This window comes from Hypanus sabinus, chromosome 21, assembly GCF_030144855.1.
Source record: "Hypanus sabinus isolate sHypSab1 chromosome 21, sHypSab1.hap1, whole genome shotgun sequence".
Lineage (NCBI taxonomy): Eukaryota > Metazoa > Chordata > Chondrichthyes > Myliobatiformes > Dasyatidae > Hypanus > Hypanus sabinus.
The window spans coordinates 7204213-7224804 of NC_082726.1; the positions used below are offsets into that span (position 1 = coordinate 7204213).

Here is a 20592-nt window from a genome sequence, read left to right on the forward strand (position 1 = left end):
TAGGAATGGCAGATGTTTCTTTATATAGATACTGTCCAACAGGGTGGTTAGGTAACTTGAGTGTGTGTTAAACAAGACTTGTGTGTGGACACCCAAAGTTATCATTTTGGGACTTTATTACATTGAAAGAATTTGTTATATGTCTTAGAAAAGCAAGATTCAGTTTGGAGATGATACTAAACTAGGGCATATTAAATAACTTTGAGAAGCAAAGGTAGATGTAACTGGATGAAATAATTAGATCTGTGAGGCGATGATAATTAAGTATTACAGACGATGGGGGTAGGTGGTGGATGGCAAGAGGGTTAGGCAAGTACTCCCGATTTAGAACGAATGAAACCATACAGATGCAAGTCCAAAGGCATCATTGGCACAGATATATTGGAATTTTCACATACAGAAAATAAGGCTCATTGACTAATACTTCAAATTGGATGAGACAAGAGTTTCAATATTTAAAACATAATAAGCAGGAACACAATTTTACCTGCTCTAGTTTGAAGATGTGTTGATTGAAGTAGTGCTGAAGTCGCTCATTCGCAAAGTTAATACAGAACTGTTCAAAGCTGTTATTCTCATAGTCCTCAAAGCCAAAGATATCCAGTACACCAATGGAGAGAATCTATATTAAAAAAAGTTGTATTTACTTCACTAATTATTTTTTCTGACAACACTGTTGAAGTGCCTTGGATCAGAAAGGTTATCCCAGTTCTTGTTCTACAGAAACTGCCTAACCAGCAAGGTATTTCCAACACTGCTTTCATTCACATTTCCAGCATCTTCAGGTTTCTGATTTTCAGTGATTCTAGAATTATATGATCCAATAAATCATTGCACTCTTTTAACTGAAGGGCTGTGTTGAAGAACAGAGTTGATACCATCTTGTAAAACTATAAAGGTTGTTACGTACTCTGTAACTGGGTCACTTACTAGCAAAGATAGAGAGGTCTGTTGAAGTCTGATGGTACTATTTTTAACAATATTTATTGATAAAAATACACAAAAATAATATCAATGCAAACATACAGATAATATACATCGTCAATACTAAATCTAAAAGCGCAGGTATAATAATAATCAATAAGAAATAGCTCTATCGTTGTCTAGGGGGTAATGTATTGTCCGATAGAAATATAAAAGTCACTTTAGTTCATTCAAGCTGCAGCCTTTGGTTGGAGTCAAGAGAGAGAGTTAAACTTGCCCATTCCTTTTACGATGTCAATCCTTCAAGAGTCGGTGGGGGCTGATTTCTCCTTTGGGTTAGCTAAAGCCGTTCTTCTGTGGCAAGACCCACCAATTCCGAGGCAAATGGAAAAGGACGCACGTGGGCTTTTCCACCGGCTTTTGCTATTACGCTGTTACAGGAGTTCTAGCGCTTCTTCTGGTGCGTCTAAAGGGGCTGTTCCCCAGACCCTCTTTTATCCTCACTCACGGGGTCTCAGATGTCACTCAGGGTGGAATGATGCCATCCCCCAACCAGCCCACGTTGCCTGAGGGCTTCCACGAAGCATAGTACTCAATACACAATTCTGTCTCCAAGAGACAATGACCTTTTCCGTGGCTTTGTATCGCTGAGGGCCAGGACATTCCAAACGTCTCTCTCTCATTTCCTGGGTCTCCTGCCCTGACTGATCTTGCGATTCTCAAAAAGGAGAGGGGGGGCACAGGCGTAACAAGGTTTTGACCCAACATTGATGTGAATAAGACAGGAAAATCTGCAAACCTCCCCTTAGCAGTATGTACACATACACTTGCTGTATAGTATTGATGATTCCCAAATCTCCATGTCCATATTATCATAGGAAATGTACATACTACTTAGATATATTGAGGAAATTAACATGGAAGTAGTCAAATATATTGTAAACTTCAAGATAATCTTGTCAGACTGCCCCTTGAAAACTTATCAAAATGCCTTTGTGACTCACCTTATGTTCTTCCAGGTCTCGATTGTTGAGAAGTGCATGGTTAATTCGGAATACAATCCAATCAAACAGGGCATCGTACAGTGACTTTGCCATAGAGTCTCGAACAGTTATTGCCTGCAATACAAATAGACAATTATTAAATGGCCATGTTCAGAGTATTCATTGAAAAATATTTGATAGCACTGATCATAGTCTATGAATTGTTCATTCACTTGTTTATTTTAAAATTCTTACATTAGAAGAGTTGGCATTAAAATATAAAAATGCTCCTGTAGCTAGAATCTTATTCAATAACTTGCATATATCTGTTGTTAAACTGACAATTAATTGACCACTTTGATGACTTCAAAGTAATTAGTTTCTTTAGTACCTTATGACTAAGTACACTGACTGATCAGTTTACTCAAACATCAGCCCTGGCATATTACTGAAAATCATACTCAAGTCAAAAGAGTATGGAGACAATCACAGCCCAGAACAAGACCTTAATCAAGGCTAATAGTTCAATGTTGTTAAGTGAGGTTACCAGGCAGGCAAAACTGTCATCTTTGAGAAAAGACAGTAAACCATGACTAGGTCCACTGCTTTTACTTATGGTAAAAGGCTCACAGTACTGCTCAGTGAGAACTGGGAACTGCCCATTAACTCAGGCTACATCCACACTAGACCAGATAAATCTGTAACCGAAGCTTTTTCTCTTGGTTTTGAACATCCGTCCGCACTGAAACGGCGTTTCCCTCCCCCAAAAACGGAGCTATTCTAAAACGCCCTCCAGAGTATGTAAATTTGAAAATGCCGGATTGGCCGGAGCAGTGTGGATGGGGTAACCAGAAGAAATCTAAAAACGCTGTCATGATATGCTGGAACAGATGGTGATGGCAGCGCACCACTTCATAGGTCGCGTTCAAGAAAACCTAACAATTTCAGAACAGACAGCAACAAGACTGAAGCCAGGAGAGTTAGAAATGTACTCACCAAATACTTTGACCCATAACTTACTGAATAAATAAGTATACTTACTTTGCCCTGTTTTCTGTCCTTGCTCGTATGAAGGTGATTTACCTATTTATGCAAGTGCTTCTCTGACAATAGATGTGTAACAGCCTAATGTAACATTGTATGGAAATACAAGATAATACTGATGCAGACAGGTTTTATACATTTAACAAGATGCTTTATTAATGCAACAAAGTTAGTCAGTTTTTCAATGTTCATCGTCAGCCGGGTCACACTGTCCGTGAACTCCATTGGTTGCCTCCATATGCTCCAGTATTTGTTTTTTTTTTAGTTTTAACTCCTCCTGCATGAGAGCCAACAGCTGTCTGTCATTTAAATATTTCTAGTCTGTAACTGCACAAACGTACACGAAGTCTTTCACGGCAAGATTCGACACCAAACATGTCGCTTGTTTTCAGTAGATGTGTCCTGTGCATGCGCAGTAGGAGGAGATTTACCGAAATATCCATTTTAATGTGGACAGAAATATTTTCAAAAACGCTTAGTGTGGACGCCTATCATTTTTACGTGAAACTGGCGCTTTCAAAATTATCTGGTCTAGTGTGGACGTAGCCTCAGACAACTGAGCCAAAAGTTAATTGTCATTCACATCATTTTTTGTTCACACTTTATTTAGTGAGCCACTGGCTACTACTGTTGCTCTGAACAACACTTACGCTCGCTGTGAAACACCATAGATATCCTGAGACAAAGTGGCAGTATGGGTGCATAAGAAATGTATTTAAAACTTAGAGCTAACCACGTAGAACTGTATACATTATCACTACAATTGCTAAAAGCCTCTAAGCCCTTTGAGGTAACCATTTTAATTAAGTGACCAATAAAGGCTACCCTTTTAATATTGCTGTCACTTACAGACTAATAAAAATTAATAAGCGCAAATTAATTAAGCTTCATCATGATTCAACCTTGAGAGTGTAAGCAAATTTAATCCCAATAAGATTAAAAACAATATAAAAATGGGCATGTCTGAAATCTGAAAACATGCGTTAGAAATGCAGAGCAGGACTCTCATTAGCACATGAAAAGAAAAATCTCTTTGGGCTTTTATAAAAATCTACAGCCAAAACAATAACATCTTTCTTTCACTTCTGGTTTGCATTTCTCACATTATCTGCTTTCTAGGTTATTTTTAGAACAGCTTCCACAATTTTGCCCCCATATTATCTACCAAAAGAAAAAAATGTTGAAGACTAGCTTATTTACTGAAGCTCAAATAAATGCTCAAGACCAAATTTTTAACACCTCACACAGAACCTAAAAATGTGATAAGAGCCTCTTAACAGAATCCAGACACACTGCTGTGGCTGCACTGACAGAAAGAATGCTGCCATTTTTCTTCAGCTGTTCCTCATCTGAGAAACTCACTAGATTCCAACTTAGAACTGATCAATATTTCCACTTAAGCATTTCACCCATTCCAGTAAAGGTCCAGCTTAACACTCAAAATTTACTCCATTCACATCGATTCATTGGTCCTTTTGCTTATTCAGTGTTTGCAAATTGGTTCATGCAACCTACCAAGTTAACTTCAATACAGTAGTAAGTTCTCAACGATCATTGAACAGGTGGGATAGACTCGGATGAGGAATAAATAAAGTCCTGCAGTAATTCTAATCACCTGGTTATGGTGAGGCAGAGCAATCAGGATTCTGATAATAAGCATTTTAAAACTGAAATGACAGAGAGTGGCATTTATCTGTATCAAAAAGTACAATAGCTACAAAAAGAAGCCTCCAACAGTTACATGAATTAAATATAAGAAAGAACCATTTCACTGGGTAACATTGCTCAATATGTCATTTTTGAACTAAAAATTGTTTTGATAGCTCTGTGTTCCTACCTATCAGAAATTAGGTGGCATAACATAGCCAGATAAATCATGAGCACTAGCCTAAAAAAAGTGACATGGAGTCATAGAAAACAGTAACACAGAAACAGGCTATTCGGCTCATCTAGTCCCTGTCAGACCATTTAAACTGTAAGCACCATCAACCTGCACCCAGACCATAGCCCTTCAAAACCCTCCAATCCATGTACCTATCCAAACTTCTCTTAAACGGTCCAATCAGACTTGCATCTACTACTTATGCTAGCACCTCATTCCAAACTCACCATACTGAGTGAAGTTTTCCCTCATGTTCCTCTTAAACATTTCACCCTTAACCCATGACTTCTCATTGAAGTGTCACCCAACCTCACTTGAAAAAACCTGCTTGCCTTCACCTTACCTGTACCCTTCATAATTTTGTATACCTCGGTTAAATCTCGCTCAATCTTCTACATTCCCGGGAAAAAAGTTTTAACATATTTAATCTTTCCTTATAACTCAGATCCTCAAGCCCTGGCAACATCCTCCAATCTTATTTACATCATTCCCACGGAGAGGTGACCAAAATAGCACACAATTTTCTAAATTAGGCCTTACCAATGCCTTATACAACTTCAACATGACATCCTAACTCCTGTACTCAATACTTTGATCTTTCTTCTTTCTAAATCTTTTTATTAATATTAGTAATATGGACAGAATACAGATGATATATTGATAAAGAAATTACCAACATACACATTCCATTACATACGAAAAAAAAACATACATAATAGTTACAATATAAATGAGTTTACCAAGACATAAGCCATAAGATATATGTATGGACATAGTAAATCTAAATATTTCATAATGTATAATATAAAAAAAACAGAAAAAAGAAAGAAAAAAAACAAAAAAAAAATTTATATAATGCAAAACTAACTAATCTAATCTAATAACTATAACTAATAAGTAATATAAAAGAAAGAAAAACAAACAAAAGAGAAGGAGAAAAAAAAAGTGGGCTGTTTATAATATCTCACAAAAATAAGTATTCATCAATGCCGTCACTTCCGGTCCTCTCAAAATACATAATACTTTGATCTATGAAAGCCAATATGCCAAAAGCTTTCGTTACACCTTATCTACCTGTGACAACACTTTCAATAAATTACAAACCTGTATTCCCAGATTCCTTTATTCTTCCACACTCCTCAGTCCCCTACCACTCACTGCGTTAAGACCTATCCTGGTTGGTTCTCTCAACATCTCACACTTGTCTTCATTAAATTCCATCTGACATTCTTCAGCCCATTTTTTTCCAGCTGGTCTAGATCCCGCTGCAAACTTTGATATCTTCCTCGCTGTCCTTTACACCCCAGATCTTGGTGTCATCCACAAACTTATTGATCCACCAAGATGTAACAGTGAGCGTCATAGGAAGTCATTCCTGCCTGTGGATATGTCAAGCTTTATAACTCCTCCCTCGGAGTGTCAGACACCCTGAGCCAATAGTCTGGTCCTGGACTTATTTCCACCTGGCATGATTAACTTATTATTATTTAATTATTTATGATTTTATATTGCTATATTTCTTCACTATTCTTGGTTGGTGCGGCTGTAACGAAACCCAATTTCTCTCGGGATCAATAAAGTGTGTCTGTCCGTCTGATCTAGTTAACCACATTATCATCCAGATCGTTGATATAGATGACAAACAACAACTGACCCAGCTCCAAACCTTGTGGTACTCCACTAGTCACAGACCTCCAGTTGGAGGCAATCCTCTGCTACTGCTCTCCGGCTTCTCTCCTGCAAAGCCATTGTCTAATCCAATTTACTACCTCATCTTGACTGCCAAGTGACTGAACCTTCTTCATCAACATCCCATGCGGACCTTGTCATATGTCTTGCTGAAATCCATGTGGACAACATCCACTGCCTTGCCTTTATCAACTTTCCTGATAACTTCCTCAAAAAATTGTTTAAGATTGGTCAGAAATGACCTACCTCAAAGCCATACTAACTATCCCCAATTAGTCCCTATCTATCCAAATGCTCATATATCCAGTCCCTCAGAGATTTAAATATCTCTGCTAAGGCCCTTGCAATTTCTGTACTTAACTCCCATGGGGTCCGAGAGAATACTTCGTTAGGCCCTGGAGATTTGTCTATACTGCTTTGCCCATCTTCTGTAGTCTCTGCATCCATCTCCCAAGCAAATACAGATGCAAAAAATCCATTTAAGATCTTCCCCATCTCTTTTGGTTCCACACATGAATTACCATTCTGATCTTCCAGAGGACCAATTTTGTTCCTTGCAATCCTTTTGCTCTTAACATAGCTGTAAAAGCTCTTGGAATTCTTCTTCACCTTGTCTGCAACCTCGCACCTTTTTTTTCTTAATCTAGGCCTCGATTTCTCTCTAAAACCAAGATTTCCTAAACCTGTTATCTTTGCCTTTTATTTTAACAGGCACAAATAATCTTCGTGCTCCCAAAATTTCACTTTTGAAGGCCTCCCAGTTACCAAGTACGCCTTTGCCAGAAAACAGCCTGTCCCAATCCACACTTGCCAGATCTCTTCTGATACTATCAAAATTGGTCTTTCTGCAATAAAGATCTCAACCAGAGGACCATACTTATCCTTTCCATTATCACCTTGAAACTAATGACCTTCTAATCAATGGATGGAAAATGTTCAACACAAACTTTTGTCACTTGTCCTGTCACATTCCTGAAGAAGAGTTCAAGAATTACACTCTCTCATTGTGATTTTCAAATCCTGATAAAGGAAACTTTCCTGACACATTTGACAAATTCTATCCCATCTAGTCGTTTTGCAGTGCGAGTCCCAGTCAATACATGGAAAGTTAAAAACACCAACTTTCACAACTTTATGGCTCTTGCAACAGTCTGATCTCTCTAAAAATTTGTTCCTCTGAATCTTGCAGGGTTTTGCAGTGGTCCATAATATTCCTTAGTTCACCCATAAAGCCTCATCAGATGAGTTCTCTAGTCTGATCTGACTGAGCACTGCTGTGACATTTTCCCTGACAAGTAACGCTACCCCTCCCCCTTTAATCCATATCGCTATCACACCTAAAACAATGGCCCCTAAAATAGATGTCAGTCCTGCCCTTCCTGCAACCAAGTCTCACTAATGGCTACAATATCATAATTTTGAGTTCATGCATGCCCTGAGCTTATCTGCCTTTTCTACAATACCTTCTTGCATTGAAATATACACAACCCAGAACAAATGTCCCACCATACTCAAGCTACTGACTCTTGACTTTGTCTGAGGTTGTACAACATCTGTCTCTACAACCACCCCACTATCTGTTCTGGTACTCCGGTTCTCATCCCCCTGCAACTCTACTGCCACAAAGAGGCCACTCAGGTTGGAGGAGCAACATCTTGCATTTCATCTGGTTAGCCTCCAACCTGATAGATAGAACACTGATTTTTTGGACTTCCGGTAACTGTCCCACTCCCCCTTCACCATTCCCCATCCCTGTTTTGCTCTCAGATGATCATGCATGCTCATCTTCTACATGTCATCACCTCCCTCTGGTGCTCCTCTTCCTTCCCTTTTTTTCCCCATGGTCTTCTATCCTCTCCCTTCTTCAGCACTTTATCTCTTTCACCAATCAACTTCCCAGCTCTTTGTTTCATCTAACACCCACAATCTTGTATTTCTTCCTTTCCTCACCCCACCTTCTTACTCTGACTTCTCTTTCTTTCTGCTCCTGATGAAGGGTCTTGGCCCGAAATGGTGATTGTTTACTTTTTTCTATTGATGCTGCTTGACCTGCTGAGTGCCTCCAACATTTTGTGTGTGTTGCTTTGGATTTCCAGCATCTGCAGATCTTATCATATATATTGACTTTGTTCGGCCTTTTACTCAAAATGATTTGGAACTTAACTTAAACCAGAAAGTTCGCCTCTTAAATAGCAAGATCCTCAGCAGAATCTTTCAATTTCTAATTAACCCAAAATCATTTGCATGGCCAATTTAATTTTTTTTTAATATAGTGCTTGAGTGCACTAGAGAGTGTATATTTGAACATCACTCTCATAAAGAGATTGAGGTAGTGGCGATTATCATGGGAAACACAACTCACTTTCTAGCAGAAAAAGGAGTCCTAAGTGCTCATGAAACTCCACGCTGAAGAGCATTCAGTATATTTCCCAAATAGGTGTGTGGTACAGTAGGTCCCTCCATTGATCAGGGTTGACCATAGATGTTGCATTCTCACTGCCTATGTAAGCCAATACGCAAGCCAGGGCACTACAATATGGCGATCAAGCTGTTTCCCATAAGCAGGCTCCTCCTCCCATTGCAGATGAGGAAACCAAAGAAATGCCGGAGACCAATACAGTTTTGCACCAGCAATGACTGCCTTAGGGACTTCAGCTCTGGATTTACTCCTGAAGCCTCCCCCATGAGTGGCTATAGTCACAAGGCAACAGAGGTTTGAAGTTAAGAGTTTCCTTCACCTAGATGAGCTACCAACAATGGCTGATGAGCCCCAGCCACCTGAAACAAATGGATTTAAGGCCCCTTCTGTCAATAGAAACAGTTCCACCTGGCTTAGTAGCTAAACCACACATGAAGACCAGGAGCTGGACCTGACTGTCAAAGGCTTTAAGATGCACGCTATTGGGAGCATTTAATAGGTAGTGGGAGTTTATCCCCACTAGTCCCATGGTAATGACAACCTTAAGGATAAAACTTAAGAATACAATAATGATACCAAGGCCATTTCAGACATTGCAAATGTACATTCAGCCAGCTGGAAGTATGTTCTGACATGGTGAAATTTAACTGAGGTCAGTGGCACCATCCCTCCTTTTCTTGAGACTGGAATAATTCACTTGGCATGTTGAGTAGAGATATGTATTTTGTACAGTGAGTGATGTTAAATCCAAAAATGCAGACATGGACACGTGCTAAAAGTATAGACACTGATTTTTTTCCCCCCTTCCAAACATACTGCATCATACTTGGCTGCAGTTCAATGGACTGTAGGAATCCATCCAATCTCTCATACAATTTGGCCCATCATGTTTGTATCTGTGCAACTGGCCCAGGACAGGCTCGTTGATATGTTGATACACAAGAACTTGAAGCTGCTAGCCCTTTCTATTGCCAACTCTTCAATGAGAATTACTGTACATTCTCCTGACTTCCCCTCCTGAGTTCACAATCAGTTCCTTGGTTGTTACGACACCACTCAACCAGTTGACCTATTCTACTACTGCATGCTTCCCTGTTACCATTTTGCTATTAACAGTGGCATCATGGATGAATTTGTAGATGAGATTGGAGTTATATTTACTAAAGTTAATGGCAATACAACAAAAGGACGCTAGGAGTTCTCAGTCAATACCTCATAGGGAAGAAGAACAACTTCCGATAAAAAGTGACAAATCCAGACAACAAATATTCACTTCCCTTTCAAAGAAAGGCAGACAACACACTAGAAAATTTAAAACAGCAACCTCATAGGTTAATGGAAATTTACTTTTCTGACAACAAGGAAACTTAAGCTATAAAGATTGCTAAAATGAACAAATGCACACTTGAAATTTATTTTAATCATTTAGTACATTGTCTGAAATTTAAGGCTTATTTTGCCAATGTAAACTTGTGTTTCCCTGTTCAGAGTATACAACATTGTATAATCACTGCTCACTATTTTATTTTACCTCAGATAATTTATAGGGTAGGATAAGTCTTTCTCCAACTGTCACAGTCTTCCGGGTGGTCAGTGCATCAAACAGTGTCTCCTCTTTAACCTAATTTAAGAACAGTGCATATGAGTGACATGATGTGGACTGAAATATTGACAGAGATTATAGTACTTGGGTTATTATTACAGACCAAGTCCTCTTTGGTAATAACTCTACATTTGCAGTTGGTTCCTTGATCAAAGTGTATTTGATATAGTTGCATAGTTTTCCTCGCAACTTAACGGTAAAACTTGCCTCTCAGTAAACATAAAAGTTCCTGTTGATAATCATAGTGCAGTGATGTTTTTCTCCCCAGAATTAGAGATAGAACAGAAACTCTGTGCAAAGACCATCAGTACACTTGTCCAGTACTTACTTCTTGCATTGTAATTGTAGTTATTTCAGCAAAGAATGTCATGCCTTCAGTAGCAAAGGCTCAAACTTCTGAAATTCCTGTCTCTTTTGCCTTTTTACCCCTCCTCCCAATAATTCCATAAAATTCTATCTCGTATGTAGCTTGGTGCCAAATTATGTTTACTTGCACTTTTGTGAAACACTGAGATACATAATTGCATTAGAACAATAAATACAATTGTTCTTTTGATATTTGAAGAATACATCCCACTCTTTTCAACCACTGCATGCAATTGGAATTCAGGAATGTTATAGAGCAAAAAAACTGCTCACAGGCAAAACAAGGGCCAACTCAGAGAAAAATTCTGCACATAAGGATAGAGGTTTCAAACAAAATATTAATTCTGCACCACAGGTAAAATAGCAATTCAAACATCAAAAAGATTAAATTGCCCTCAGTGGGACTCCCAGTATTGTCAATGATCCCTCCTATCTAACAGCCTCTTTGGCCACCCCTCCCCTACCATCAGGCAGGAGGTTCTATACCATTAGGACAGGAACTGTTAGAATGAGAAACAGCTTCTTCCCCAAGCCAGAGATTAGTGAAGCCCCTGCCAATACCCGGGTCTCATCACATATGAAGCACCATAACAATAAAAAGCTTACTTTTTAAACACATGTCATAAATGCACTTTATCATTTATCAATTTATATGTGGTAATATTATTTACATTATGTGTGAGTTATATGTATTGTGTTGTGCACCTTGATTTGGCAGAACACTGCTTTGTTTGGTGGTATACATGTGTACAGGTGAATGGTGATAATCTAAACTTGAACTTGAAATACAATGCAAAAAATCAAGTTTTATTGTTAACTGATGAATATACTGCTTTGAGTTAATAGGTTATTACACTACCTCCAGAAGTTCTGAGACAATGGGCAACACTTCTGGATTGCAGATGTCAATGGAATCATCACGATAGGACTTCTTTTTGTACTTTATATTCCCAAGGTGCAATATTGCAGATAGAAGAGAAAATATTCTGTAAATAAACAACAGATAAATTTAAAATCATTTTGACTGCATTGAAAGCACATAAAATTCAGATATTTCTTCTGACAGAAGATATATGAAGGAGGAAAGGAATGGACAAATCTTTATAAAAGCAAATCACAGATGAAGAAAATGTTTGTGGATGAGTCGAAAATGGAAGGCAGAGTTTCAAAACAAAGGGTCACCAAATTAAGAAAAAGTTAAGGACGCCTTTCTTCTCTCAGAAGATTATGAATTTTTGGAGTTTGAAAGGATGAATCAACCAATGTATCAAGGCCAAGATAAACTGCTTCTTTGTCTGTAGTGGACCAACTGCTTTCGAGAGCATACAGGAAAGTGGAGCTGAGACCAAGATCTGATTAATAATGGCCTTAAAACTATCAACTGTATCTCAAGTCTAGCACCATAAATCTTCTCAAAGTGATACACACAAAAGGAGGAACTTATCAGGTTAAGCAACATCAATGGAAATAAATAAACAGTTCACATTTCAGGCCGAGATCCTTCATTAGAAATGATATAGGGTTTTGGCTTGAAACATCAAGTCTTTTTCCTCTCCATAGATGCTGCCTGACCTATTGTGTTCCTTTAATGTTTTGTGTGTTGCTCTGGATTTCCAGCATCTGCGGAATCTCGTGTTTACAATTTTCTTCTCAAAGTAGATGGTTTTATGATTTTCCATGAGTTCAGCAAGATAAAAAGCATTACATCAGTCTTCATGTTTCCCTTACTTACTCATGACAACATTTCTGTTCACATTCATAGCAATTGGAAACAGGCAATTCAGGTCAACCAACAATCTGTACTGACAAATTATGAGCACTTACACAGTCAGATCCAAGATTTGCTATTTGATAATAAACAAATCCAAAGTTCAAAGTGAAATTTATTATCAGAGTACATACATGTTACCACATACAACCCTGAGGCGGGCATATTTAACAAACCTACAGAACAGTAACTGTAAACAAACTGTGCAACTGTATATATAAATAGCAATAAATAATGAGAGTGAAATAACAATGTAACAGAGTCCTTAAAATAAGTCCCGAAATAAGTCTTGAAATAAGTCTACAAATAAGTCCTGAAGTAAGACCTTAAATAGGTCCTTAAATAAGTGGTTATGTCCTTTTGTTTAAGAGCCTGATGGCTGAGGGGTAGTAACTGTTCTTGAACCCAGTGGTGCAAGTCCAGAGGCTCTTGTACCTTCTACCTGATGGCAGCTGCGACAAAAGCGCAAGGCCTGGGTGCTGAGGATCTTTGATGATGGATGCTGCTCTTCCACAACAATGTTTCATGTAATCAATGGTTGGGAGGGTTTTACTCATGACGTACAGGGCTGAACCCACTACTTCTTGTAGGATGTTCCACTCAAAGGCATTGGTGTTCCTATACCAGGCTGTAATGCAGTCATTCAGAATACTTTCCACCACACATCTACAGAAATTTGCTAAGGTTTTCAATGACATGCCGAACCTCCACAGACACCTGAGGAAGTATAAGTGCTGTTGTGATTTCTTCGCAATGATATTTATATGATGGATTTGGGACCGGTCCTCTGAGATAGTGACACCCATGAATTTGAAGTTACTGACTCTCTCCACCTCTGATCTTCCAATAATTACTAGCTCATGAACCTTTGATTTCCCTCTCCTCTACAATCAGTTCCTTGGTCTTATTGACATTGAGTAAGGTTGTTGTTATTACACCACTCAGCCAAGTTTTGAACTTCCTTTATGTATGCTGATTGATCACGCCCTTTGATATGGCCCACAACACTAGTGTCGTCAGCAAACTTGTATATGGTGTTGGAGCTGTACTTAGCCACAAAGTCACAGGTGCAAAGTGAGTAGATCAGGGGGCTAAGTATACACCCCTGTGACGCCCCTGTGCTGATGGAAGTTGTGGAAATGTTTTTGGCCAATCTGAACTGATTAAGATCTACAAGTGAAGAAACCCAAGATCCAAATGCACAAGGGGGTATTAAAACCCATTTCTTGGATTTACTGATTAGTTTTGGTGTTAAATGAGAATATGTAATCAATAAAGAACATCCTGATATACGCACCTTTGCTGTCCAGATGTTCCAAGGGCTGTGTGAAGAGCCAATGAGGTAGCAGCAAGTCTACTGCAAATGCTTCGGAATTGGAGCAAATCCAAGTCACCATTCAGACAGTAGCTGATATACTTCAACACCAACCTCTCAAAACACTTCAAGACTGTGAATGTAAGTGCCACAGGCCGATAGTCATATAGACAGATTACCACACTCTTCTTGCGCACCAGTACAATCGAAGCCTGCTTGAACCAGGTGGGTACCACACACTGCCGGAGCGCGAGGTTAAAGATATCCATGAACACACCAGCCAGTTGGTCAGCACAGGTCTTCAGTACTCAGCCAGGTGCTCCATCCAGACTGGATGCTTTCCTTGGAATTACTCTCTTGAAGTCAGCCCACAGGTCATCTTCAGATACTGAGACCAGAGGAGCATAGGGAGACATGGGGGTGTGCAATGGTTCCTTCCTGTTCTGGTGGTCAAAGTGAGCAAAGAAAGCCTCTGGAAGCAAAGCTCTGCTGTCCCCTATGTCACAAGATTTAACTCTGTAGGAGGTGATGGCATTCAAACACTGCCACAAATGTTGTGCATCCCTCCTTGATTCCAGTCGAGTCCAGAAGCTTCTCTGCCCAAGAGAAGGTTTTCCAGAGATACCTGCACCTCTTGTAATATCCTTGATCTCCAGACTTGAATGCCTCTGATCTGCCTCTCACCCAGATTCCAGATTTTATGGTTCACACAAGACGTGGGATTGGGGAAAACCCTGAACGATTTTGTGGGTACACACTCATCTACAGCTGTTTTAATAAAGTCTGTAATGACCCTAGTGTAGTCATTCAGGCTCTCAGATGGGTTCTTGAACATGACCCTGTTCCTCAGCCTCCCGCAAACACCTCTTAGCTGTCTTGATCTCTGGACCCTTGCTCTTTAGGCTCTGTCTGTATGCAGGTAGCAGGAGTACAGCCAAATGGTCTGACTTGCCAAAATGTGACTGTACATTCGCCAACAAAATGGTAGGCAGAGGAGGCCTCATCCCTCTACGCCTCAGCCTGGTTTGAATCCCACCTTTCCTGCTGTGTTTTCGGCTTTGGCTTTAGTATTGACCCATAAAGGCACCATGCTTAACTACTCCACATTTAACCACGGAACGTGAAATCTGAAGATTGTTGACGTAATTTTGTAGTCCATTGTTAAGACGAAATTTATATGCTGCAGATTTCAGCAAAAGTAGTTCAAAAGGAGTATATTTAAGAGGAAAACAGGTACAAATTCCTGCAGCCACAGAGAGTCGCCGATGTGCACTGGCCCTGTCTTTATCAAGTTTGTTTGCTTACTATTAGTATTAATTGATAAGCAAGTTCCTTTGCTTATCCCTTGCTTATTCTTAGTATGGAAAAGGCAAATAAGTCCCCATGGCATTCATGGCCCTGGTATCATACATTCCAATCTGCTTCACATTATTTTACTACAATGCTTTAATTCAAAACCACCATATTTACACCAAATCTGAATGAAGATTGAAAATGAAACTGAGTAACATTGCACCTTTCAGCATATAAATTCTAGAACCAAAACCACAATTTTACATGATTTCATATTATTAGTTAACGCTGTTACATCTGCCTCAACAATACATGATCACAATACATATTTCTGGATAATCAACTCACCGATTCCGGGTTTTAGGCAGGAATCCTACCATCTCCATTGCCAATTGTAAGCGCTCAAAGTCATGCTTCAGATCCTCTCCCTCAACTGTAAAACTGTCCTGCTAAATTTAAATCAGACGAGTTCCAGTTAACAGACATGTTATATAAGTGTTATAATCAATTGTCCCTCCTCTTTCCTCAGCTCTTTAAGAGAGCTATCTTTCACATATATTTGTCACTATTGCTCCTCTGTTAAAAGCCTTGACATCAAGCATACCAGGTTGCTTGAATTCAAGGCCATTGTAACCATTATTTCAGACTTCCAGAGTCACTGCTTGAAAATCAGAAGTGCAAGTTCTGCCAATTGATGACCCTCCCCAACTGCCCCAATGCATGTTTTCAAACTATATGCAATAATTGCACTGCAGTCTTAGTGTACAGAACAAGAACTGCACATGTATAAGAGGCTCCGTTCCATTTTTTAAAATGAAAGTCATCTGTCTTAAAACTTCTGTGAGTAAATAAGACCTCCTCCTACTAACAAAAGGATAGGTTATAAGGTTACTTGGTGGATTGGATCCAAAGTTGGCTTGGCCACAGAAGACAGTGGGTAATAGTTACAGGATATTATTCTAACTGGAGATCTGTGACCAGTGGCATTCTATAAGGATAAGTACTGGAACCTCTCATTTGTGATATATACATGGACTTGGATGAAAAGGTGGATAACAAGTTCATTAGTCCACTTGTAGATAGTAAAGGTGGTTGTCAAACAACACAGCAAGATATGGATCAGTCACACAGTCCATAAGATCATTATCAAAGAAGCAGAATTAGGCCATTCAGCCCATTGAGTCTGCTCCACCATACCATTATGGCTGATCCTGGATCCCACTCAACCCCTTCTGACCATATTCTCTGATGCCTTAACCAATCAGGAAACTATCAACTTCCGACTTAAATGTACCCACAAACATGAGAATTCTCTGTGGCAGAGAATTCCACAGATTCTGGTTTAAAAAAATAGGTCGCCCTTGAATTTTGAGGCTGTGTCCTCTAGTTCTGGACACACTCACGATAGTCCTTGATATCTTTCCTGAATAACAGAATAGACTGGAGCCATACTCCAGTCTAAAATCTAGAATTTCACCACTGACAACCAACTGCAAAGGAATTACCTTGTCAAGGGCCTTCGCAATTTCCTTTCTGGCTTCCCATAAGATCCACTATGGCACTTGGTCAAACTCTCAGGGTTTGCCCACCTTAATGCACTTCACCACAAAGATACCTTTACTCGCAATATACACGTGATCCAGGACATCACTACTTATTAGCCGCATTTCTTCGGCATCTGTGATATTCTCCACAGCAGGCACTGAGGAGAAATAGACAATAAAAATCTCAGCCATCACGTGCAGCTCCACACATGGGCGGTCCCTATCGCTTTTAAGAGGATCCAGTCCCTCCCTGGTCAGTCCTTTATGAAGAATCCCTTGTCAATATCTTTAGCTCTGTCTCTCAAATCTACCTCATAACCTCTTCTTGCCCTCCTGATTTCCCTCTTAAATCTGCTCTTAAACTTTTTAAGAGGCTCATTTAAGACCACAAGACACAGGAGCATAGTTAGGCAATTCAGCCCTTATGAGTCTGCTCCACCATTTTACAATGGGTGATCCCAGATCCCACTCGACCTCATACACCTGCATTCTTGCCATATCCTTTGATGCCCCAGTCGATCAGGAAACAATCAACTTCCACCTTAAATATATCCATGGACAGCCTCCACCACAGTCTGTGGCAGAACATTACACAGAATTACTACTCTCTGGCTTAAAAAAAATCCTCCTTACCTCTGTGCTAAAAGATCACCCCTCAACTTTGAGGCTGTTCCCTCTAGTTCTAGATAACCCCCACTATAGGAAACATCCTCCCCACACCCTATCCAGTCCGCTCAACATTCAGTAATTTTCAATGATGTCCCCCTGCATTCCTCTAAATTCCAGGGAGTACAGGCCCAAAGCTGCCAAACGCTCCTCATATGGTAACCCATTCATTCCCAGAATCATTCTCATGAACCTCTCCAATGATAACACAACTTTTCTGAGATATGGGGCCCAAAACTGTTGACAACACTCTCAAGTGCAGTCTGATTAATGTCTTATAAAGGCTGCTTGAAATAAATGCCAACATTTGCCATAGACTCAAACTGTAAATTAACCTTTGGGGAGTCTTGTATGAGGACTCCCAAGTCCCTCTGCACCTCTGATGATTGAACCTTCTCCCCACTTAGTTAACAGTCCGCACGATTGCTCCTTTTACCAAAATGCATTATCGTACATTTCCCAACACTGTAGACCATCTGCCACTTTTTTGCCCATTCTTCCAATTTATCTAAGTCCTGCCGCAATCGTGTTGCTTCCTCAGCACTACCTACCCTTCCATTTATCTTCATATCATCTGCAAACTCTGCCATAAAGCCGTTGATCCCATTACCCAAATCATTGACAAACAATGGGAAAAGCAGTGGTCCCAATACTGACCTCCGAGGAGCACCACTATTCACAGGCAGCCAACAAGAAAAGGCCCCTTTTATTCCCACTCACCACCTCCTGCCTGTCAGCCATTCTGCTATCCATGCCAGTATCTCTCCCGTACAGCCACAGGATTTAAATGTGTTAAGCAGCCTTATGTGTGGCACCTTATCAAATGCCTTCAGGTAAATTACATCCTTTGTTCACCCTGCTTGTTAATTCCTTGAAGAGCTCTTAACAGATTTGTCAGGCAAGATTTCCCTTTACAGAAACCATGGTGACTTTGATTTATTTTATCATCAGTCTCCAAGTACCTCAAAACCTCATCCTTATAATCGACTCCAACACTTTCCCAACCACTGAGGTTAGCTAACTGGCCTATAATTTCCTTTCTTTTGCCTTCCTCCCTTCTTAAAAAGAGGAGTGACATTTGTCATTTTCTGGTCCTTCAGAACCATGCCAAAATCAAGTGATTCTTTAAAGATAATGACCAATGCATCTGTTATCTCTTCAGAAACCTCTCTTAGGACTCTGGGATGCAGTTCATCTGGTCCAGGTGACTTATCTATCTTAAGACCTTTGAGTTTGCCAAGCTCTTTTTCCCTTTGTAATAGCAATGGCACTCACCCGTCCTCCCTGACACTCACGGGCCTCTGGCACTCTTGGTAAATTTGAAAGAACTTTTGATATTTTACTTTATATTATTGGCTAGTCTGCCCTCATATTTCATCTTTTCTCTCCTTATAGCTTTTTTTTATTAGCCTTTTATTGGATTTTAAAAGCTTCCCAATCATCCAACATCCCACCCAATTTTGCTACCTTTACATGCCCTTTCCTTGGCTTGTATGCAGTCCTTAACTCCCCTTGTCAGCCATGGTTGCCTACCCCTGCCATTTGAGAACAACTTCTTCTGTGGGACATATCTACCCTGTGCCTTGTAAACTATTCTTCCCAGAAACTTCAGCCATCTGTGTTCTGCCATCATCCCTTCTAGTATCCTCCTCCAATCCACCAAGCTAAACTCTTCTCTCATGTCTCATAATTCCCTTTATTGCATTGTGATACTGATACATTTGACTTATGTTTTTCCTTCTCAAATTGCAGTATGAATTTAATCATATCATGATCACTGTATTACACAACACCCAATCGAAGGTAGCCATTCTTCGAGTAGGCTCAAGTACAAGCTGCTCGAAAAAGCCATATCAGAGTCATTCAACAAATCTCCTCTCTTGCGATCCGACACCAACCTGATTTTCCCAATCCCCTTGCATACTGAAGTTGCCCATTACAACTGCATCATTACCCTTATTACATGCCTCTTCCAGTTCCCTTTGCAATCTCAACATCACATCTTGGCTACTGTTTGGAGGCCTGTATGATTCCCATAATGCTTTTTTTTTTATCTTTGCAGTTTCTTAACACTAAGTTTCAACATTCTCTGACCCTATGTCACCTCTTTACAAAGATGTAATTCCATCTCTTACCAACAGAGCCACACCACCGCCTATGCCTTCCTGCTTGTCCTTTCATACAAAGCATATTCTTTGATGTTAAGCTTCCAACTATGGCCTTTGTTCAACCACGACTCAGTGATGCCCACAACATCATACCGACCAATCTCTAATTCTGTCATGAGTTCATCCACCTTATTCCAAATGCTATGCACACTTAAATATAACACCTTCAGTCCTGCATTATTTGCCATTTTGAATTTTACTACTGTGGCACAATTTAACTCTTTGCTCTGTCTGTGTTTGTACCCAGTCATTGGCTTGTCCTTCCTTACATTCATGTTACACCCATCATTTACTTGTAAAACTGCTGGCTCATCCTCAGCTCGATCATACTGGTTCCCATCCTCCTGCCATATTCAATTAAACCACTCCCAACAACTCTAGTAAATCTGCCCACAAGAATATTGGACCCCCTCGGATTCAACTGCAACCCTTCCCTTTTGTACAGGTCTCACCTGTCCCAGAAGAAGTCTGAATTAACCAGAAATCTGAATCCCTGTCCCCTGCTCCAATTCTTCAGCCACACATTTATCTGATACCTCATTCTATTCCTATCCTCACTGTTACATGGCACAGGCAGCAATCCTAAGATAACGAACTTTGAGGTCCTGCATCTCAGCTTCCTCCGTAACCACCTGTATTCTTTTTTTCAGGACCTCCTCCCTTATTCTACCTATGTCATTGGTATCAATATGTTCCATGTCTTCTGACTGCTCACCCTCCCTTTTCAGGATATCATGGGCACATCCAGAAACATCACAAACCCTGGCACCTGGGAGGCAAAGTACCATCATTGTTTCTTTTTCATGTCCACAGAATCACCCATCTGTCCCCTTGACTACAGAGTCCCCTACTACTGCTACCATCCTCTTCAGTTCCCTACCCTTCTGAGCCACAGGGTCAGACTCAGTGCCAGAGGTATGGCCACTGT

General features: G+C 40.0%; 1 protein-coding gene across 6 annotated transcripts in view; it reads right to left on the reverse strand.

Annotated features, from left to right (window-relative positions):
• Positions 1 to 20592, reverse strand: part of myo9aa (myosin IXAa) — a 339254-nt gene that overhangs the window by 162132 nt on the left and 156530 nt on the right. For all 6 annotated transcript variants that reach the window (XM_059945895.1, XM_059945894.1, XM_059945899.1 and 3 more), the window contains exons 7-11: positions 15635 to 15735; positions 11770 to 11896; positions 10473 to 10562; positions 1929 to 2042; positions 488 to 622 (exon numbers count right to left, since the gene is read on the reverse strand). In XM_059945895.1, coding sequence (XP_059801878.1) covers positions 488 to 622; positions 1929 to 2042; positions 10473 to 10562; positions 11770 to 11896; positions 15635 to 15735 — 567 coding nt within the window. The remainder of the gene's footprint in view (positions 1 to 487; positions 623 to 1928; positions 2043 to 10472; positions 10563 to 11769; positions 11897 to 15634; positions 15736 to 20592) is intronic.